The sequence below is a fragment of the Parasteatoda tepidariorum genome, chromosome 3, assembly GCF_043381705.1.
Source record: "Parasteatoda tepidariorum isolate YZ-2023 chromosome 3, CAS_Ptep_4.0, whole genome shotgun sequence".
Classification (NCBI taxonomy): Eukaryota; Metazoa; Arthropoda; class Arachnida; order Araneae; family Theridiidae; genus Parasteatoda; species Parasteatoda tepidariorum.
The window spans coordinates 2,672,027-2,695,952 of record NC_092206.1 but is presented as its reverse complement, the minus strand read 5'-3'; the positions used below and the strand labels follow the sequence as shown (position 1 = coordinate 2,695,952).

At 30.9% G+C, this 23,926-nt stretch overlaps 1 protein-coding gene across 1 annotated transcript; it reads left to right on the top strand.

The window, feature by feature from the left end:
* Nucleotides 1-1,784: 1,784 nt before the first annotated feature.
* LOC107456605 (cell adhesion molecule Dscam1) lies at nt 1,785-23,485 on the top strand (the record flags this gene model as incomplete). The annotated part of the gene is given in 10 exon segments (XM_071178190.1): nt 1,785-2,116; nt 4,731-5,006; nt 7,690-7,809; nt 10,361-10,531; nt 10,607-10,760; nt 12,035-12,183; nt 14,365-14,496; nt 17,113-17,268; nt 20,452-20,522; nt 23,248-23,485. Coding segments are annotated over 10 exon segments (1,588 nt in total), but the record flags the coding sequence as incomplete, so codon positions are not given.
* Between the last annotated feature and the right edge of the window lie 441 nt (nt 23,486-23,926).

The following is a 23,926-nucleotide window of genomic DNA, read 5'->3' as shown; positions in this document are numbered from 1 at the left end:
AAACTGAATTTTTTTTTTCTTTATTAAAAAAATTTGCACTTTTTTTTGTTGAAAATTTTCGCGATAATAAAAAGAAAATTCTGACACAAGGTTGCAGCTAGGTTGCATGCTTTCTGAGCTAGATGTATCTTAGCTCTTACTAGAACTATCTTCTCGTCAAATTAAAGCTGTACTTGCTGAAGAGCAAACAAACTTACACATATATGTGTAACACTTAATAAATAAATAAATGAATACAAGCACGTGTATTCAATTCAAAGGAACATTAAGGGATAATGCATTACAGGTGGACATAACATTGAAAGAATGAAATATATATCCTTGGTTAGAGAAGGAATTCCACCTTTACACTTCAAAATGATCAGCGGATTGACATTACTTTGTGACCATGAAGACCCCAATCATTTACTCATCCGTACACGTATGCAGGTTTGTGTGTTCAGAGCAAAATGATAAGTCTCGTGAAGTAGAGACAAGGTGAGTTGTCACCAACAATGTCAACCTTCATCTATGAAAAGGTACCCCACCATTGAATCGAGTTAACATGCCTTATATACTAGTAAATTCGAATTATATTTTTGTAGTGGTAGATACACTACAGTACTCCCAACCAGAATTATATCTGTGAAAGAATTCGATGAATGAGATACCACTAGTTGATTCATTGCTGTTTTGTGAGAGGTCAGGAGAGCTGTATTAAGATCACCGTACTTTTGCTGATCCTGAGATATGTAGTAAGTTTAGAGTCGTGATTTTTCCTGTGTTGCCATTAGTAGTCGAGTGTATGTAGGCCGACGTTATGTGTGATCAAGACGGAGTAGCAACAGCGTGAGGAGGTGGATAATGTCGCAGTCACAAATAGGCAAGTCAACTGTTTACTGTGGATCACCCAATGAATACGGTGTGTTCAGATCGTAGTGGGCGGTTCTGTCAAGGTAGGCATGTTAACTTCCCGTCCGAAGGTCACCAATGTGCGGAGAGCAGATATCGGCTATGTGGTGGGGTATCTTCATCTCTGATAAGGTACCCCACTACAGAGTTGAATTAACATGCCTTATATAGTGGTGATTTCGAATTATATTTTTTTATTGGAAGATACAATACAAGTCTAAGATCAGAATTTACAAAATGAGGGTCCCGCAGATCGAAAAGACACGGTTCCCAGTAGAATATCGAAGTTTACAATCAATATCTCACTAGAGCTTCTTAATAGGCTATTGGCGACTGTCAAGGAAGCATCCCCGAAAATGATCTGAAGAACTGCCATCACAATTTTGATACTCTTCAGAGGGGACGGCTCACCCACTTTGGTAGCTCAAGGATCTGCACTCGAAGTCTATCACTTGACAGTAGAATAGTTTAACGAGGACCGATACCATGCACCCTCGATCCCTACGTAGGCTAATCAAATTAGTCACCCATCCGTTTACTGACAGCAGTCAGTGATGCTTGATTTCGATGTTCTACAGGGAACCGTACCTTTACGATCAATCCACTGCGGGACTTAGTTCAACAGTAAACGCTATTTCAGAGTATAGATCGTAAGTTTATTAAAAAAAACTCTCTTTAGGTGGAACGTTATGTGGTAACTAGCAGTAACTTTGTCTATTCTATATTCACATAAAATGTGACCAAAAATGCAAGGGCTATTTTCACTGCACGTGATTTATGCACCTCCCTTCAACGTCTGGTCCAATTGCTGAAAACATTCTCCCGAATCTCATACAGTGTAAACGGTCTTTTAAACATCGTTTATTATTTTTTTTTTATCATATTACGATTTAGTTCAGCCCAGTAATTACGCTTTATTTATTTTTTCCGCGAACTTTTAGGTGTCTGCTGGTGTTCATTGTTATTGTTGAGCCTTGCCTCGAAGGGTTTGTCGAGGAGTATCTTGTGAATTGCTGATATGTGAAAAAATATAGCTTTTTAAAACAGTATATCAGTAATATTAATCTACACAGACAATGCAGTTTTTCTTCATTTTTTTAAAAGATGTTTAATGCATTGTCATGCATTAAACATCTGTTAAATATTTCTGACGGCATGTCGTTAGTGTCTAGAACTATGTTATTTGTGTTTTTCTCATTAAATTTTTTGATGGTGCTATGTCAAGGTAAGCATATCTATGCTACAAATTCAATATATAAATGCTACAAATCAGCTATTATATCTATGTTAGAAGTTCAAGGGGAGATTTTATGTATTGTTTATGATTACTTTCTTTTAGTTTGAAATGTTTTTTCAAACACATGTTTTCATTTAAGTGAAACAAAATATCAGTTTATTTGAAGTTATTTTCTGTACAAACAAAAGTTTATTCATGCTTAGTATTTTTTATACATGAAAATAAATAGTATCTGCGCAGTCAAGATACAATTGTTATATTTGCATGTAACTTGCAGCATCATTGTTCTTTCCAAATTTTGTGTTTGTTTCCTGGTATGAAAAACGATGAATTGAAAAGTTTTATTTAATCACGTGTTTGTAAGCATGAATTGTGACTGCAGTCAATTGAGTCAAGCAAGTGACTGTTATGTTTTTGTAATATGATTCCCCCCCTTTTTTTTTGCATTAAAAAGTATATTATCGTTTAATTTCATGCAATTTATTTATTTAGCTTGAAAGGATAATACATTTGTTTGCTTTTGTTTTATTTACCTTTCTTTAACATCCACGACTCTGGGTTGGCAAGTTTTTGACGATCTACAGTTTTAACCATGGTTTTATCCGTCATGTCTAAAACCTTTTTGACAAGTTTCAGCTCAAAATTTTAGTGTAAGGAGAATTAATAGCTATTATAAATAAGAAGTATATATAAATATATCAAATTAAAAGTGATCAATCAATTATGTTCTTGATTTATTTTGATATTAAGCTCTTTTATTTAGCTTTTTAGCTTTTTGTTCAGTATAATAACTTTTTCAAAATAATTTTGAAAGTTAAAGTTGATATAATATTTAAAATTCATTTAATTTTGCATAATTCTTGAATAAATGACCATATGTGTTTTAAAATAGTAGAAATAAAAATATATCGAAATAGTAATAATTTTTTACATTAAGTCCCATCTTATTTATTTTAGGAATTCAAACTAAATACATAAATTGGCATCATAATTTTATTTCGCAAGTTTTCAAAGCGTCACATTTTTTTAAACAAAAAGCTTTGTAAGATGGATGGACTATATTGAATAGTTGACTTGCTATTTGTGACTGTGACAGTATCCACCTCCTCACTCTATTGCTACTCAGTCTCGATCACAAAACCTTGGCCTGTATACACTTGACTGTTAATGGCAGTCCACTGTAAACTTAATATAGCTCTCAAGGTCAGCATTCAAAAGTACAGCGATCTCAATACAGCTCTCTCAGCTTCTCACAAACAACAATGAATCAACTAGTAGTATCTCCCGTTCATCAAATTCTATTACAGATAAAATTCTGGTGGGGGTGTACTGTAGTGTATTTGCGACTTCAAAATACAATTCCAATTCACTAGTATATAAGACATATTAACTGGATTCTATGATGGGGGTACCTTTTCATAGATGCAAGGCCTACTTAGCTTAATTGATGCCCAGGACAAAAACTATTTTTGGGCCTCCCTCTGCTTCAGTGATGAAGATTTGAACTTTGTGTAGGTATTTAAATTTTTCACCTCATTATATAGACAACAAGAAAAGTGACTAGAACCTAAAATAGCTATAAAGTGCCCCCCTCCAATGCTCAGACGAAATATTGCTCTGTCCATTTTATTGAATTTTCGCAAGTACAATGGCTCAATTAAGCCAATCAGAAGCCCATATTTTAGTAAACATATCGCGTTTTGCTATCTGTAAAAATGCAGGCTTTTGATTGGCTAATTTTGTCCATTGTAATTGCAAAAATTTAACTGAATTCTGTACTAGGAAGCCATGGATTTACGAAATACATATTTTTTGTGTTCATACAATAGTTCTGTGTTCATACTGACTACAAAAATACAATTCCAATTCACTAGTGTATAAGACATGTTAACTGGATTCTATGATGGGGGTACCTTTTCATAGATGCAAGGCCGACTTAGCTTAATTGATGCCCAGGACAAAAACTATTTTTGGGCCTCCCTCTGCTTCAGTGATGAAGATTTGAACTTCGTGTAGGTATTTAAATTTTTCACCTCATTATATATAGACAACAAGAAAATTGACTAGAACCTAAAATAGCTATAAAGTGTCCCCTCCAATGCTCAGACGAAATATTTCTCTGTCCATTTTATTGAATTTTCGCAAGTACAATGGCTCAATTAAGCCAATCAGAAGTCCATATTTTAGTAAACATATCACATTTTGCTATCTGTAAAAATGCAGGGTTTTGATTGGCCAATTTTGTCCATTGTAATTGCAAAAATTTAACTGAATTCTGTACTAGAAAGCCATGGATTTACGAAATACAGATTTTTTGTGTTCATACAATAGATAATAATAAAGCCTAACATAAAACTGACAGATTTTTCACTGTATACTGATATTTTGTTTAAAAAAAGTTCATTAATAAGGGAAACCTAAAATAAACTTTCAATTCGATTTGGGGCCCCATCTGATGTGGGTCTCAGGGCAACCGCCCGTAGGCCCCTGCCTATGTCAGGCACTAGATAGAGAATATATGGGGATAGTCGATAACTATCCCCACAGACACATATTTTAGAAAATATATTTTATGCACTATTTTAATGTTTTTATATTTCAGAATTGCCAAAACTAAATCCTTTGTCATTACCTGTCGATTTGAAGGTCGAATCTCGAGCAAAGATTCTGTGCGTCGCTTCTTCTGGCGATCAGCCGATCGATTTCGAGTGGTTGAAAGACGGAGTTGTCGTAAATTTCGGAAAAATCGAGCAATTGGATGAATCAACTTCTTCTCTTACGCTTCAACCTTTGAAATTAGATGATATTGGAAATTACACATGCAAGGCGTCTAATAGTATTGGAAGTGATTATGTCACGGCTCCATTATTTATTACTGGTAATCACTAATATTCTTTTTGTGTTGCCATAATGTTTATGCTTTATTTTTTATGTAGAATTTTCTCTTTGTTCAAGAGTGTTTAGTTTGGCATCTATATAATTAGTACATTTAAATTGTAATTTATGTTTGTAATTCAGGGTTGCTGCTCCACATGGAAAACCTGGAAAATACAGGGAATTTAAAAATCAGCATCATTTAAAAATCAGCAAATCAGAAATTATTTCAGCTATATTAAACTAGTTCATTTACTTATATAATTTGTTTTAAGTTTATTCAGCTGCTTCTTTTTTTCTCTCAAGTTTTTTAAGCAATTATAACTAGTATAGTTAGCCCAATATAGCTCACACAAGAGCAGTGTTTTTCCTCTTAATATATTGTAGGTAATATGCAGTGAGGGAATTTTTTTCCTCCAGACTTGAGTGGCAACCCTGTTGAAAAAAAAAATCAATTAACTTTCGATTATTAATATTATGGCGCAGATTTTTAAAAATGTGAAAATTTTTTTTAGTTTTTAAAGCTGTAAGTTTCTACAATATTTTTCGTAAAAAAAAAACTCTATTTTTTAGCATTCTGGTTCCTGCAGTAAAATATCAATTACAAAAATTTCTATGGCTCTCTTTATGTAAAATTGTTGAGAGAAAAAATAAATCAAATATCAAATGCCCAGATATAAATAACATGCTGTAAGAATTTTAATAATTTTCAAAATGCTTATTCAATGCATTATTTTATTTATTCACTGATTGTAAAAAAATAATCTTAGAGTTCCATCTTCAACAGGATTCAAATAACATGCAAACATTAAAAAACATGCATGTGAAAAACTTTTGTTTTTGCTGGAAATCACTGCCTTTATTTTTTTTCAAAACACACCCAGAACTATATGTATAAATGCAGATAGAAAATTAAATTTTTTTTAGTGTGTTTGGAATTATTTAAAAAATTTAACATAGGCAAAAAAATATTTTTCAATACTTTTGCCTATATTTTGTTAATGTGTCACCTTAAAATTAAATTATGAAATCTAATTTTAATGTCATAAAAAATCATTTAATACTTCTTAACGAGATACAGTAATGCAATTTATCTGTGTAAGAAGGAATCAGACTATATGAAGCAACAGTTTTATTAAAACTAATATAAAATTATTACCCAAGAAAATTTAAGTGACTAACAATTACTTAAATTCCTATTTTTTATTGTTATCAATGAATATACAGGAATTTTTTTGCATTCTAGTAAAATATTTGTGAAACTTAAATCAGATATTAGTATACTATTATTAAGAATAAATTAGCCTCAAGTGCCAATCAACATTGTTTTCAATTTTTTCTTTCTTTTTAGAAATGAAACTAAACTGTTTATTTCCCTAGTTTTTTAAATAATAAAAGTTTCAGCTCTTGAATGACTTCTGAAATTTATTTTCAACAATAGTTTTATATTTGGTCCAAATTCACGAATATTTAAACAAAACAAATTATGTTTAAATTTGTTTTCATGACCAAAAAGTGTTAGAAAAGTATGAATGTTCTGCTTATTTTATATTATAATATCCGCTAACAAACAGTATGCAAAATATTGTAATTCTTACATACGACTTCTTTAATTTTGTAATTTAAAAGCTTATTACAAAGTAAGCAAAGATTAATATTAGAAGGTAAATAACACTTACTCGGCTATTAGCTGCTGCTCGATAAAAATCAAAGGTGGTGTATGATATAAATCAAGAATCGTATCATAGGGAATTAGTAAACTAAAATTTTAGGGAAATTCTTATAATTGCCTATACATTTCGGTACTGTACATGTATATGGCATGCTTAAAATTTATATAATAGTCAGTAGATATAAAGAATAGTACAAACAACCAACGGACAACTGAAGCTGTTGTTCATTGTGCAATGAGAAATATTTAAAATTGACTGTTACTCAGTTAAAGACTTCTGTTTGTGACGCCACTAAAAGACCTTGGTGATTATTTCGGCAGTGGCTTTGGTTGTGGTCAGATTCACTTCTTAAATTCTGCTACTGTAATGTATTAATATTTTGATAAATCATAATTTAAAGAAATTTTGCTCAAATAACTGACATGTAGAAGTTCAGGAAGATCACTATATGTCTTAACAGGTTTAATTAAAATTTTTTTGTTTGAAAAAATCTGCTCTTTACGGTAGAACAGTTTAACGAGGACCCATACTGCACATCCTCACTCCCTCTGCAGGCTGATCAAAGTGGTCACTCAATTGTTTACGGTACGCAGCCAGTGATGCTTGACTTCAGTGTTCTATTAGTTCTTCAGTCTTTACGGTCAGTCCACTGTGGGACATTATTATCAAGGAAACATACTACCAAATGACATTCTTATTCTATTGTATATATATATATATATTTAATTTAGTGTTTTGATAGTCGAAGATGATTTTTTATTTTGCACGACTAGCATGCATGTTATACGAGCTGCAAAAGATTTGAACCAAATGTACATACACTTCAAACGTGATTAAATGGTTAAGCGTGAATGGATTATGCCATTTAGTAGTTAAGTGTGTCATTTTCCCCTTTAAGTTTTTGCCACATGATGCCATTCTATAATTTATTTAAAAATGATTGATTTTGTGGCTTCTACCTTCAAAGATTTTTCATTTCTAAATTTTCTTTAATTTATCATTTCTTTTTTTCAGCTCCTCCTTGGTGGATCATTGAACCTGTTGATTTAAAAATTCGCAAAGGATCCAATGCTATGATACAATGCAAAGCTGATGGTTCTCCCAAAGTTAAAGTCACTTGGACAAAACAGTCTGGTTTGTGTTTTGTTTCTTCCTCTCTTTAATTTGACTCTCATTTGATTTGCATGCTTTTTAGAAGAATTTCTCACACATTATTATGAAGACATTATACCTAAGAAAATTGAATTTAATTCCAACCTTTACTTTTAAGATTTTTAAGACTATTTTGATTTGTCAAAATATTGGATTTATATTTATTTGTAATAATAAAACAGATTTTCTTTCAGCTATCGGGAATTTCAGGATTGCATTGGAGAATAACAATTTTCCTTTTAATTACTGTAATTAGGATATTTTGATTTAAAATATTTTAAAGGTGTTCAAGTAATTTGAATTTGGCCGATGAACAAAAACCCGTGTAAATAGGCTTCTGCGGTGAAATTTAGGATCATATGTTCCTGAAGCAGAACTTTTTTTAAATTTTTACACGTTCAATGTTTTTTTTTTGTTTTATTTTTTCAAGATTTTCGAAGAAGGGGTCAGCACTTGATTTATTTCTAAAGTTTTCTTAATGATTTGGCGGTGATATTTTTATTTTGATGTGGCTATTCTAACTATAACTTTATCTTTATTTATTTTTCTTATTTGTAGGCGTCTCTTTATTATGTCTTAGTTCTTGCACCACATCTAATGAATTAATTTCTCAAATTGCTTTCAAAGACAAATCAATATTTTATCGATGTTAGATAATTCAATGAAAGATTAGGGCACTAAATTGTAACATAGTTTCAATGGTCAATAACAACATATGTTAGGTACTTAAAAATGTCAGCATGAATTACAATTAGAGATGGAACGTAGCTTCAGTAAGACCGGAACTTCGTCCACCCTTCCCTAAGCTTTGACCTGGCCAAATAATGAGTTTTGATTCAGTCAAATTGTTCTATAAAATATTTTTTTTACAATGATTATTATATAAGATATTGTATTCTAAGTAATGCTAAGTTAAATATTGTATTTTAAGCTTTACCTTATGAAAAAACTTTATTGAAATGTTTGATTTACAAGTTTTATATTTTGAACCCTTGGAACCAGACATCATTCAGTAATGTATTCTATTTCATTTGACAGTTCCTAGAGAATGAAAAATTTCTGTACATTGTGTATTATTCAGTTGATAATTATATGAACATCTGTTGTTGTTTTAAAAGGATGCTATTAAAAAACTGAATGAACTCTCTTTAAACATTTCTTTGCTTTAAAAGATCATTATTTTTATAATCTTGTCAGTAGTAGATTTTCCCTCTTGTAGTCCACATTGGTATTTAGAAATAATGTTTAAACAGGGTTACTCTACAGGGTGAATAGGAAATACCTGGAAAATATACAAGGAATTTAAAAATCACTGCAGGAATTTTGTTTTTATTTTCATTTTTTAAAACATTGTAACCACTCAATGCATAATCTAAGGAATATTTAAGGATGATATTCCAACTATACTAAACTATTTCATTTACTATAGCATTATTTTAGTCTGTTCCTTTTTTTTTCTCGAAGTTTTTCCAGAAATTAAAACTAATACATATAATTACCCCAATATAGCTCACTCGAGTGCAGTATTTGTTGTTTATTCTTAATACATTGTGTATAATATGTACAGTGAAAACACAGGGAATTTTTTTACTAGATTTGAGTGGCAACCCTGTATAAGAGTTGTGTCAAAAAAAAAAACTTTCATTAAGAATGTACTGGATAGTAAAAAAAAAATCAGTGACTTAATTGCATGTTTTAAAGTGTATCACACCAAAAATATTAACTTAAAAACAGCAAAAGGTACTTTTTTTGAGAGTTTATTGTAAAATATGGTATTGTAAAAGTCTGTGACCTTATGATGCACAACATATAGTTTTGATGACCAGTATAAACAATTATTTTTTGGTGCGTAGTGTTTTTAAAAAGTGCTTACAGGTGCTTATTTTCGATTTTCTTTTTTAAAATCCCTTAAAGGTGCTTTTTTACAGGAGGTTTTTAAAAGGTGCTTAATACTACTTTTTCAAAAATGAGATTTTTTTCTTTACCATATCAATTTTTGCCATGTATTACGCAAAAATGTGGTTTTCACATTGTCTTATTCAACATTTTCACAATTAATTTTACCACAATCCGTTGGTGCATAGTGTATGCAAGCGCCAATAATTTTACATGTTTGATGAAATATTTGCGAGTCAGCATGTGCGTCTACAGAGATGGGTTCAGCGAGATTCTCTCATATGTAACTCTGCTGCATTTTGTAAGATATTCTCAATTTCAGACTTCATTTTGCACCTTCTGAAATCGAACCAAAAAATATTTAGATTATTTTTTAATGGCTGATATGGTAAGAAAAGAGTTCTTTATCAGAAACTAGTTATTTTATCATGATTATGCAAAGTCTTTAAACATTTTTTTACATTTTGTAATGTCAAAGTACTTAAAAAAATTTTTTGAGAGCTTAAGTACTTAAAATGTGCTTATTTTTTGTTAAAGATCTAACTATGCTCCCTGTTATAGCTTAAGCTCATACATATAATGTCAGTGCTTTTTTTCTTAACGTTAATATTTGAATGAGTGTAATTGATACTTTTAGAAAGTCACCAGACAGCTGTCTTTATGAATCTCCCAAGCAATATTCACGTCTTTGAAAATGGCACTCTCTCGATATCTAATGCCCGAGGATCGGACAACGGAGTTTATATTTGTATTGCATCCAATGGGATTGGAGCAGATTTACAAAAGGAAGTTCACCTAATGGTTTATGGTAAGTAATTTCTTATATGCAAACATCGCATAAAGGTTTCATAATATAATATTAAATGAATACCCATTTACACAGAATATCCGGTTGTTGAAAGGATAGTCGACCATGTCGTCGTTGAACGAGGAGAGAAGGTCCATATTTCTTGTTTGGCAAAGGGAGACCCTCCTCTTTCATTCACCTGGAAAAAAGGCACGAAATACCTAAACGAGTGGTATTCTAACTCTGACAGGTACATTCATGTATTTTTATTTCTTAATTTATAACCATCGTTGAACAGCCGGTCCAATTTTCGGGCATTCGACTACTAATGTTCAACTCCGTAGCCTCGTAATTTAATTTAAATTGCAATTTGTTTTAATTAGCATGGTGCGTAGTGCTTTAAAAAAGTGCTTAAAGATGCTTTTTTCAGATTTTCGTTTTTTAAAAGCCCTTAGAGGTGCTTTTTTGGGGGGTGGTTTTAAAAAGTGCTTAATTTTCCCTTTTCGAAAATGAGTTTTTCGGTCCATAACTATGAAAGTGCCAATCGTTTTATAAGTTTGCTGAGCTGAGTTCGGTGAGATTATTGCACTCTCATGTGCAACTCTGCTGTATTTTGAAAGATATTCTCAATTTCAAGCTTCATTTTCCACCCTTTGAAATTGAGCAGAAAAATCTCTCAATCATTTTTTAATGGCTAATATAGTCAAGAAAAGAGTTTTTTGTCAGAAACTAGTTATTTTATCATGATCATGTAAAGTGTTTGAAAATTTTTTTGCCTTTTGTTAATGTATATAGTGCTTAAAAATACTTCAGGGCTGATTGTGCTCCGGAAAAAATCCGGATTTCTGGACTTTTCGCTTACAGTGATCCAGAAGTTTCCGGAGATCAAAGGCCCAGACGTTTCAAAAAATCATTGATCACAGAAGTTTCTGGAAATCAAATTTTCAAAGGTGGAACTTGAAAACACAGTTTATTTTATTTGTTTGTAAGGGAGAGCCAGAGATACACTTTATAAGCTTGTATTCATGATCAATATTTATTTTTTATCAGTAAATAGTTGTTATAATCATAAACTCAAGAAAGAAAGACATATTTGTAAATTTTATTAATTATCCAGGTCATCATAGGTATGTGTAAATGGTATAGGTATGTGTAAAATTTTAAAAATATTTTAAGTAAACTAAGAAATATTGAGAAAAAGGAAATAACCTTGCTTAAATTTTTTCAATTTAAACTTTTTTTTTTAACTCAAGAAATTTTCCGGAATTTTGACTTGGGCTCACAATCACCCCTGATACTTAAAATGTGTTTTTTTGTTGTTGTTGTTGTTGAAAGATTTGGCTATGCAGCCAGAATTAAGACAAAAGTTTCACAGTATTTATTTATTTATTTTTTGTTTTCAAGCATATCACTTTTGGAGTTACTTAGTTCTAAAAAATGTGATTAAATTAAGTTAGAATTTATTTTAACTAAACACAAAAAAAAGTTATAAATTTTTTTCTCATTTCGTTTTCATGCACATAGGATATCATTTTTGGAGTTACCTACCACAGAAAATGTGCAGTTCACTATTTCAATTGAAAACACAGATTTGGAGGATGAAGGATTGTACACGTGCATTGCCAGAAATGAATTTGGTTCTGATCAAAAAGACGTACGCCTCTTACTTGTTGGTATGTGTTTTTTTAAAAAAATCTATTATAGTGAACTCTCACTACTACGATATCCGATACAACAAAAGCTCCCTCTATTACGATAACGTTTCATGATCCAGGCGAACTTCAAAATGAATTAATGTTATCCTCCTCTCAATATTACGATATTTTCTGAAGCAATAAACCCCTGTAAAACAATTTTTTTTCCAACTTTCACCTTTATTGTCTCCATTTATTATTGGTTTTCAAATAATGTAAAAAATCTGATTTTATCAGCTTTTGCTATTTTTCCATTTTTTTTCTGACAAGAGAAAACTCACTGCTGACCATTCCAAGAACTTCCATTCTTAGAATTGCTTCTCCTTTTCTCTTAAGCGATGGAACATTCTTATCTGTTTTCATTTTCTTCATGTTAAAAGCTGATCATGAGTCACAGATGACCACATCAACACCTGAAAGAGAAGAGTAGAGGGTGGGTGAGCAGCATTCACAAACAAAAATCAATTTAGTACATTGAACCAGTGTTTTCACTACAGCGCCAGAGTCTCGCATATTTTTTTCTTTTCTCGCATTAAAAAATTATTACCTCCAGAAATTCGCGCATTCTATAAATCAATTTCAAAATTCGCGAATTTCTCGCATCGAACAAAGCTTAGAATTACGCCATTTAGAATAAAATCCGTTTCACTTTTCTGCCTGTATCTTTCATTATTTTCAACATCTGCCCCGTTATCTAGCTTCCCTATTTACCAGTATTGTTAAAAACCTTTTCGAACAACAGAACACAACCACAGAACCCCTTTCAGAATACATTTCTCTGCAACCACGTGTTTACCGTAGGTTAGGTTTCGTCATGTAAGACGTTCAAATTTTTTATGTGCTAATGTAAGATGGACAAATACCTTGTAAAGGCAAAATCTTCTATGATGATGCACCAAAAATATTCAATGCTTTAAAAAATAGAAGACATTAAAAAAAATTTATTATAATTAAAGAAATGATTTTTTTTCCAAGAGTTTTTGTGTTTTTTTAATTTTTCGAAATCTCACTTAAGTTTTTGAAATCTCACCCATTTTTTTTTCTATGATGAAAACACTGATTGAACTCAATGCATACTTTGTTGATTGACCCAACAGTCAGAAGAATGAATAAACAAACAAAAGTATCGGATTATTTTCGATAAAAATGATTTTCAGGTCTGTTTGCAATCTTAATTTATTTAAATTGTTTTTAATGTTTAACCATAAGTAACACTGTAAGTTAATTTTTTATATAATAAATGTATTTATGGTTAAAACACGTATAACATTAAAATTTAAAAAAAATCTCATCGTGTCCCCAAACTATGTAAGCCCTCGATATTACAATATATCCCTCTACAAAAATATTTTTGTAGCGAGGTTTTACTGCAATATTGATTTTGTGTGGTTATTATTTTATGAGGTTTTTTGTGCTCCTCTTTGTTTCTCATGCAGCTATTTTGTTGATTTTCGTTAAAAAGTATCAAAGTAATACAGTGGTTCATTCCCAAAGAATAAAGCATTCTGAAGTTAAGTAAGCCCATGTGGATTAATACATGTAGATTATCGCCTTCTACAGGTCTGCCACTCCGCAGGGCGAACAGGGTATTTGAAAATCTCCTAGAATAACAATACCATATTAAGCTAAGTGAATTTTGAATTTGAGTAATCACTTTTCATATTTAGCAAATATTTATATATATGTGCTTTATATATGTGTGACAAAAGGTGACGTATTTTAGAAAAAGTTTGTTTTTTTTAATAAAGAAATTATTTTTCTGACTTAATTCTAATGAAAAGTATTTTAATTTTCTACAAATATACTAATTTTTTGGATACTAAAATTATGTACTAGAACACTAACGTTTATATAAAATCGATCATATTGGCCACCAACTTCACTAATTGCATCATCGTATATGACAATTAAGTCATTTAATAAAATTTTTGTTCTTATTTAGGCAACCATTTTCATAGTTTTTAGCAACTATTTTCATGCTTTAGGCTACGAAAAGCATCAATTTTGTTCAATTTTTTCTATGACAGCCCTGAAAAACTCTTTTCTACTGTTCAGAACTGTTCTTTGTTTATATTCAGTGCAAAGATTAGTGTTTTGACTTTAAACTCAGTTAACTTTTAATTTACCTATGCCACAAAATGAAATGTTGTCTCTTTTCAGAACGTCCTGCTGCTGTTCAATCTGTAGACTTGATTGATATATGGAGTAGAAGTGTCCGTATACGGTGGTCAACACCTGACAATGGAAACAGTGCTATATTGAGTTATACAGTTGAATATTGGACTACACCTGGTAATAACGCTTGATTCTGAATGTCTTAAATATTTTATATTTTTAGAATTTAGTTTGACATTAACAAACATATATATATATATATATGTGGGGACGGCATGAGTGGTCGTCTTAACTAAAAGACACGTTCTTAAACAAAAAACATATATATTGAAGATTAAATTTACATGAGGACGGACGATTAACAATTAACGATTAAATAACAAAAAAATGATGAATGATTAAGAGTTCGTCTTTTCGATCATAACTCCTCTTTGGAGTCCATCTCATCACGTCTTTTTTTGGTTCGTTCTCCAGCCCGCTCTCCCTCCGGGAAATCCCCACTGCTTCCTCGTCGTGCACAGGGATCAGCTTACGGCTTNTTTCAGAACGTCCTGCTGCTGTTCAATCTGTAGACTTGATTGATATATGGAGTAGAAGTGTCCGTATACGGTGGTCAACACCTGACAATGGAAACAGTGCTATATTGAGTTATACAGTTGAATATTGGACTACACCTGGTAATAACGCTTAATTCTGAATGTCTTAAATATTTTATATTTTTAGAATTTGGTTTGAAATTAACAAACATATATATATATATATATATATTTACATACTCAGTGACATGTTTGACATCTCAATGTCACAACTTTTTAACAGAGTTGCCAAGATTTAGAACAGAATGGATTAATCACTGGTTTAAACCGTCCTGCCCAAACCTCTTTGTCCAAACTGTCTTAAACTGTTTAAACCCCAAATTGTGTCACATTTCTTTTTTTTAAAAAATATATTGTGAATAATAAAAGATTAACTTTTGAATGAAACAAATGAAGACAAGTTGTGGAGCTTTAAAAGTTATAAATCTTTTCCTATTGTATTATTTTCTTTTAATAAGTTAAAGCAAATTGTATAAAAAGTATCAAATATTTATTAAAGTATAATATTAATATATGTAATTATTATGTATGCAATGGTTACACATATAGAATTTTTACCTTTTACAAATGTTCTAGGATTTTTTGTTGTAGGTTCGTTTAGTCTAGGTTCTAGGACACTTTAAGACAGTTTTAATCAGATCAGGACAGTTTAAGACAGTAAAACCCATGTGTCCTGTCCAAAACCAGTTTAGGGCATCCCAATCCCCAACCCTGCTTTTTAAATATACAAAATTTATAAATAAAATTTTTTGTTTTAAAAATTCATTAAATATATTTGAATTTCAATCATTCATAACTTCAAATTTGAAACTCGTATTTGAGTAATCCCTTATAAAAAAAGTCCGATTCGTGTGATTTTGTCGTCAATCTTTTTTTCGGTAGTTACTGTAACAGATTTCTCAATTTTTATTTAGTTTCTTTTAATTGTAATGATGATTTATAAAATGCGAAATAGAAAATAATTAGTGTATTTTTCTCCTACAAAGAATATCGCCCATAGTATTAGAATGAAACAAATATTGCATATTCTATTAAGAAAAATTTAAATGCAATTTATTTTATCAAAATAAGCTTTTGTTTGTAAACACAATGCTTCTGTTACTTTAAATTAGTAACATGTATATTTGTTATTATTAAAAGTATCTTGCAGAAATATAATAGTAATAGAGAGGTTTGTTGCAGAAGCCCGAAAAAATTCTGCCATAGGGAGTCATAATAAGAAGAAATATGTAATACACTGCCAGGGGACGCTAATAATTTTAGGTACACATAACAGCGATCTCAGGTCTTGACTAAGTGAAAGAATATAAATATTAAATTGCATCTAAGATAGAAATAAGCATGGATATTGTTATATTATGGCCTATGTAAATACAATATGAATACATTTACTAAATATATTTAAAAAATTTTTTTATCGCAGAGTGGTCTCCTGCCACTTGGGGACTGTGACCACTGGGGGTTGTGCATTCATCTCTGGCCGTCCAACCAAGTCATCTGCACCCCAGAGCCCAAGGACACAGTATTCCTTGGCCCTCTATGGGCTGTTGCACCACTGAGTTTAGTTTATTTAAATGCAGTGCAATACTGCATTATATCTCAGTCTCAAAACTATTTTAATTATGTAAACCATGTAAAATAAATAATTATTAATTATAATCAAACATTAATTGTAGAAAAAGATTGAATACTTTTGTTAAAATTTCAAAATTATGGAAAAAATACAAAAAGTTTGTTTAACGATATGTATGCATCTTAATCTAAAACAATTAATTTTTTTCTAATTAAAATACTCATAAAAATATTTAATAAATATAAACTTAAATACTCATAATACCCTGAGACCTAATTTATTGGGTTCACGACTACTAGTGTTCAACTTCGTGGCCTTTTAATTGTAATTCCTCGGTGATGTTTCTCAGACCGTTGCTAATATGCCATTGTGCAGCTCTACTGTGACGATAATAAAGTACCTACCTACCTCAATTACAATCTGTTAAATGCTTAATAAACTTGACATGTTACTTTGTTCTGAATGTTATCTTTTGGTTATTGAGTTTCTTTTTGGATGCAAAAACTTTTTGGTGTAGTTAAGTAAAAAAAAATTTTGAGTTTCTATTTCCAAAATATAAACTTAACTATATGCTCATGTAAAATTGATATGTAACTGATACTTATTTTTTCTTTTTAATTTTAGGAGGTCATTGGAATACAACAGTCCCAAGTTCAGCTTCCTCCTGTATTTTACGAGATTTAAAACCATTTCACCAGTATACTTTTCATATATGGGCTAGTAATTCTATTGGAAATGGTGAACCTTCTGAAGAAATTCAGTTTACTACTGCTAAAGAAGGTATTTATGCCTTATTATTTGGATTTTAAATTTTCTTTTTTAAAGAAAAAGATATCGTTAGAATGGTCAGATTGAAGTATGATTCATTACAATGTCTGCTGCTATTCGGATCATCTTCAGGGTTGTTTCCTAGACCGTCACTAATAGCCCAAAATTTTTTAACTCTCTCCCGTCCTTTGTTAGAATGTGCACCTCACTATGTCACATAAATATACACCAGAATTTCAGAAACAAAACGCATGTGGTCGATATTATTTCATATTTTATTTTTAAACTTTTACTCTAACATTCCTGAGGACAATATCACGAACACTCTTCCTTTCCTCTAACTCCTTCGAGCTTTAACAACTACGCTACAATTTAGCATCCTATCAACTGCGCCACTCCTTCTTGTTAACAGCGAAAAAAGTCCTTATTAACTTTGTTTATCCTTATTATCAGTATTTATCGAAATCCTTATTTAAAAAAAAAATTAAGGGTATCTTGAGATAAAATTAAGGATGTCTAAGGGACGTAAATAAAGTACCTATCTTTAAGTACCATCCATTTTGGCTGTTCAACGACAGTTATAAAATATAAATTATAAATAATGGTTTAAAAAAATCTTAAGATTAAGATTTATATACATATTTTTTACTTCGCTAAATGCAAGTGCATATACGATCAAACCCCGCTAAAGTGAACTTGGTTTATAGTGAACTCCTAGATATAGTGGACGAAATGTTCGGTCCTGTGCCTTGCTATACGCGGATAATGTTACTTTTTGTGGATATAGTGAACCAAAAAAGTGAGGAAGTCGGATATAATGAACTTTTTTCTGTCTTCGACTGATTTTTAAAAAAAATTTTTTAAAAATAATTTTGAAATTTCTACTTCAAAATAAATACATATACCAATTTTCAAAACCATCCGTAGAAGGAATGTAGCGATAAGCATTTCTTCTTGTTTGCTTCTTTTATCTCACTTTCTCATCCCTAAACAAACCAAGCAGATATTTCCAACTCAGGCAGACGATGCACCTGTAAGGTGTCAGTGGGATCAATATGCATTTTCTGTCAGAGGGAATGAGTAATTATTCATTATTGGTCAAAGAGTTGAACACTAATATGTGTTGATAAGGCCTTCATTTCAACTCCTTTTTGCTCTCAGTTCAGTTTAAAAAAATCCTGCAAACAAGTGTTTCAAATTTAACTACGGCGAGCAGTAAGCGTAAAATGTTCTCCATTGATGATAAAATGGACATAATCAGAAAAATTGAAAATGGATGCAATCAAGCTGATATTTGCAGGAAACTATCCAATTCTGCAGTTTGTAACATATGGAAAAATAGGCAATTAATAATTTCTGCTCATGAAGAAAATTTAGATGACAGAAAAAAGTTGTGAAAAGCAGATCACAAGGATGTTGAAGAAGCATTATTGAAGGTTCACCAATCGAAGAAGCCGCAATCTTTCTGTATCTGGACAAATGTCGATGAATTTGTTAAGCGACTTGTGAGACTACTTTTATGTGCTCGAATTGCTGGTTAGACAGGTTTAAAAAGCGGAATAACAGAAATTCGGGAAAAAATATCTGAGAGTCGGGAAGTGTTTCCATATCTGATGTTGAGGATTGCTCATCAGCTAAAGATTACTAATTTTTTTTTAGTACGCAAGACGAAGAGTAATGCGAAATAACAAATTTTTTGTTACTATATAATATTTTTCAGCCATTTATTTGAATAATGTGTAATAAAAGGGAAGAGTTTGGGAACTATTAGTTAAATTGTTTGAGTAACGGATATAGTGAACTCCCGGTTATAGTGAACCAAAATTTCGGTGCCTTGAAGGTTCACTATTATTTCCAATTTTGAATATCTCTTTTGACTTACATGATGATGCATGATGTATCAAAACTTTACTTGCAGCCTGAAAAATTTTGCTAGTAAGATCTATGCTATTTTATTTCTCCAATGTTGGCAGGTATGAACAAAAAAAAAAAAATTTAAAAAAAAAAGAACAAAATTGTCACATTTTAAAAAATTGAAGCATTTAGAATTATTATACCTGTAGAATTGATATACCTGTGTTAAATAAGCTTTCTATAAGAGAAATATCCATATAAGTGGAAAATTGTTGGAAAAGAAAATATAAAAAAAGCTGTTGTAAATTTTTTATACTTTTTTAGGAAAATTTCTTCTAATGGCTGCTTAGTTTATTTCAATGTAGGATTCTTTGTTTTGTAAACTTCATTTAAAGTTATGATACAAAACTTCATATGAAATGATACTTCATTCGAACTCTTTCATGGTTTAGTTTTTTCAGTGTTAGCAAAATTATCAAATATTCTAAAAAAAACTTTAGCTTCTAATTACCTACCTGCCTATAAAATATATTGCAAAAAGTGTAGCAGTCGGCTGCCCTGTGGAAATCTGCGACTTTAGAACTTCCCAGCACCAAATAGTTGGTTTTTTTGCAAATTTAAGCAAAGAACCAATTAATTGCAATTAAACTAATTGGTAGCAATTAAGCATTACTCAAGAGCTATTTGAAAAGAGAAAAAAAATCTGCCTAGATCTATAGAAGATATCTTTTCTAGAAGGCTATATATTTTTCAGGGTTGCCACTCCACAGGGAGAATAGGAAAAACCCGGAAAATACAGGGAATTTAAAAATCACTTTAAATAGCATGTTAAGGTAGGGAATTTTGATTCTTTTTTTCTTTACAAACTGGGAATTTTGTTTCTTATTTTCTTTTGAAAAATAGTGACCTCTCATCGTGTAATCTATGGGGTATTTAATAATGATATTTAAGCTATACTAAACTATTTCATTTACTATAGCATTACTTCAGTATGTTCAGCTTTTCTTTTTTTTTCCTCCAAGTTTTTCCATCAATTAAAACTAATAAACATAGTTAGCCCAATATAGCTTAAACAAGAGCATAACAATTATTGTGTGCCTGTTAATATATTGTGTATAATATGTACTGGGAATTTTTTTCCAGAAATTTTTCTCTCCAGAATTCCCCCCCCCCCCCNCCCCCCCCCCGTTTTTATATCATCTTAGAATAAGGGACATTTCTATTTAAAGAACAATTTTTGATTTCAAGTGTGTCCCTTATTAGGGAGTACTACTGTATAAACAAATGTTAAATAAACAATATTTATGCACTTATTTTAAATGCATTTTGTTTGATTATTAGAGCCTTCATCACCACCAGTTGATGTGAAAATTGAAGATATTGGTTCAACTTATGTTCGACTATCGTGGAAGGTATGACAGTTTTTTATATTGCAATAATCGTAATTTAAATTTTTCTCTTTTTGTTACATAAGACGCATAATTTTTATACTTAGGTTTATAAATTTTTGTTATACAATTTTAACATGTGACGTGCAATTTTTCCACTATATTTTGAATTTTGCAAGTGAATAGCTGAAAGTAATTTTAATTTGAAGTGCTTTAAGTTGTTTTTTATGTCTCAGTAGAGAGTTGTATTTTATTATAAGACCTTCATATCACTTAAAGATGTTTCTTAACTTAATGTATTTTTCCACAAGCTTCAGTCAATCGTAAATTATCATTTTTTTTAAATTCGTAAGAAACACTTTTTTAAAAATAAAATGTTGGTTTAGGTAAAATATATTTACTTTTATACAGTGCGGGGTGATTCATAAAGAGGTATATAGTTTAAATTTACTATAAATTAAGTACGATGTAAGATATTATATATAATCTGCAACAGAATTGTATGGGATTATTTTAAGTTTGGTTTGGGACAGTCGTAGAACATGTGACCCCTTAGTCATACGATGCATATCGAGGCAGTGATCGTTTTCTACCCAAACGCATGTTAAGGTTTTTTAATCAAGCCTATTGATAGTGGCTGTGATATATTGTTTCAGCTCTGCTAGATAAATAGGCAGGGTGTGCCAACCACTTGAAAAACCTAGAATTATCATGGATTTTTTTTTTATATTAAGAAAAAATCTGGGAAATATGGATATAAACCAGGAAAATCAGGGAATTTTAAAGAAAATCTGGAATTGTTTCTTAATTTATTTATATTATTTTATCATCCATTATATCCATTTTATTTAGTCAGAAATTCATACAGTTGAAATATCATCAACTTAGCAATACTTTGCTTGCATTAAAATTCTCTCCATTATTACCCTGCTAAGCTAGAATACCACAGGAAACTCTCCCATGGTTGCTAAATGAATGGAGAAACTTTTGACCTCTTTGGAGTCAATGCAATTTAGGAAAGGCAAAGATTGTGGTGGAGGTGGAAGAAGGGGTCAGGATATTTGCTTCTGTTTATAAATGTGTATTTAAAAAATTTTTTTAAAAAAAATTCTTATTTAGTTTGTGGGCTGAATCCAAAGTAAAGTTAAAATTATTAAAAATTTTGCTTTTTCTTATCTGAATAATTAGAATTTTCTATTTTCGGAAGACTTTTACAACATATAAATAACAAATATCAGTGTTCCCCATAACAAACAAAAGGACCAAAGTTACAATTGTTGATTACACAAAAATAAATACTGAGAGTTAAAAAATTATGAAACACAAAGTTGATAAGGTTACCCTATCATTAAATTGATGTCCAAAAAGCAATTTGGATTAATTTTAAAATTAACTTTACAACAAAAAAAAAAAGCAATAATGAAATTTAAAACATAAATCTATTATAAACTTTCAAATTGCGTTGAATTTCAAATTTTGCCAATCTAATAAATTAAAACCTTCTGTAAATTAACAAAAAATGTCAATCATGTTTAATAAAAATGTAATATAGATGTAGTAATCAATTGAGAGGACGCCATACCGTGGGGCTATTCTTTCATTGTAAATTCACTTTCATCTCTGTAACTAAAATTTAAAGTGAAGTCAGACAAACCTTAGAGTGAGTCTTGAAGTTTCAATCCCTTTTTTCTCCAAATATCAAATTATTGGAAAAGAACTTCCCCGTTGCGTAATCCTAAATTATCTTCTCATATTTTATTTTGATATTTTAAAAATTTCTTTTCAGTATTATTGCAAACTAGGTTTGTCTGAACTAATTTTCTCTTCTTCACTTCAAATTTTAATTTAGTTTTTGAGGTGAAGGAGAATTTGGAACAAAAAGTTTCCTCCCGGTTCGGCATTCTCTTAAGTGTTTAGGTCATTTTTAAAGTTTACATTCCCCCCCCCCCTGAGATTCCTGTTTATTGAATCAGCTCAGAAAATTGAATGTTCACAGCTTGGATCTGACTTTAGTAGGTACTGCCAAGTTAAATTAATTGAAAGTGCAGTCAATCCATTCGATAGGGGTGGACAACCTGTTGTCCATGTGCGGCCCATGGCTGCAATCTAAACAAAATAAAAAAATAATTTTATTTTGAAAAATTAAAAAATTAGGCAATTTGAAATTAAATTGTTTTTGACTGAAGCACCCAATCTCAATAAATGTAGTTTTTCTATCACTATTTTCATAATTTTTAACCCTATAAACTTTCTTTAAATCAGTTTTTAACTTGCATTTATTTTGAAAACTAGAATATTTTTTTTTTCAAATTTAATTCTATGAAGAAATTTTTAATGTTAAAATTTATGTTTAGACTTTTGTATTATGTAATATGATTAAAAAAAACATGAATTTTCCCACAGTTTAATTATTTTAATTTATCTAATCTTTTTTTCTAATAAATTCAATTGATTGTTTTTTCCCTCAAGTAATCAGTTTTTCAACTTTTAATTTTAAACATTTGAAAGTATTTAATTTTATGCAAAGATATTACAAGGTTAACTGAAAGAAAAAAAAGAATTTAGTGCCTAAAACGATGGTGTTTATATAACAGTTGTTGGCAATATGTCTATCTACATACTTTGTCATGCAGCCCTCATTGGTCAATCTGCTATGCATGTGGCCCTTCATTCAAAAAGGTTATGCAGCCCTGTCTTAGTCAGGTTCTGAGGATGATGTCAGTTACATAATTTAAATTTCTTCTTTCAGTCCCCTCCCCGTGAAACATGGAATGGAGACTTGACTGGGTATTACATTGGATATAAGCAAAGCTCTTCTTCTCTTCCCTTCACTTTCAATACTGTGGAAGCGGATGAAACTCATTCATACGATTACATATTGAGGGGTCTGAGGAGGTCAACACGTTACGTGATTTCTGTGAGGGCCTTCAATGAGGTCGGAAGTGGACCCCCGAGTGAAGAAACTTCTTTCAAAACACATAACTTAGGTAAGATAATCAGCTTCAACTTTTATCTATATTTATTACGGCTTCATAGTCTAATTTTGAGAATTCCCTTAATAATCTGTTTAAATTAAGTCAGCTTTCAAAAGTTAAATTTTGTTATTTGCTACTGATCTACCACAGTATATTTTTTGATGGTTTCTCTAAGGTAAGAACTCCCCTAACCATTTGTCTGAACCAATGAAAGTGACTATGCTAATGCTGTATGACTGTTTCAAGCAGGGGTGGGGAGTCATTGTTTAGGACAGGTTTTGGCTCAGGCCGGCAAGAGAAAAGGAATTTTTTTTTTGGTCTACTGTATTATCCCTAGAGTGAAGAAAAGCTACCATCCCTGAAATGCGCTGTTCTAGTTTCCATGGCAGCAGACGGCCTCAGACTTTGCGACGAGGGGAGTTCTTACTGTAGAGAAACTGTACTCCTTAGACA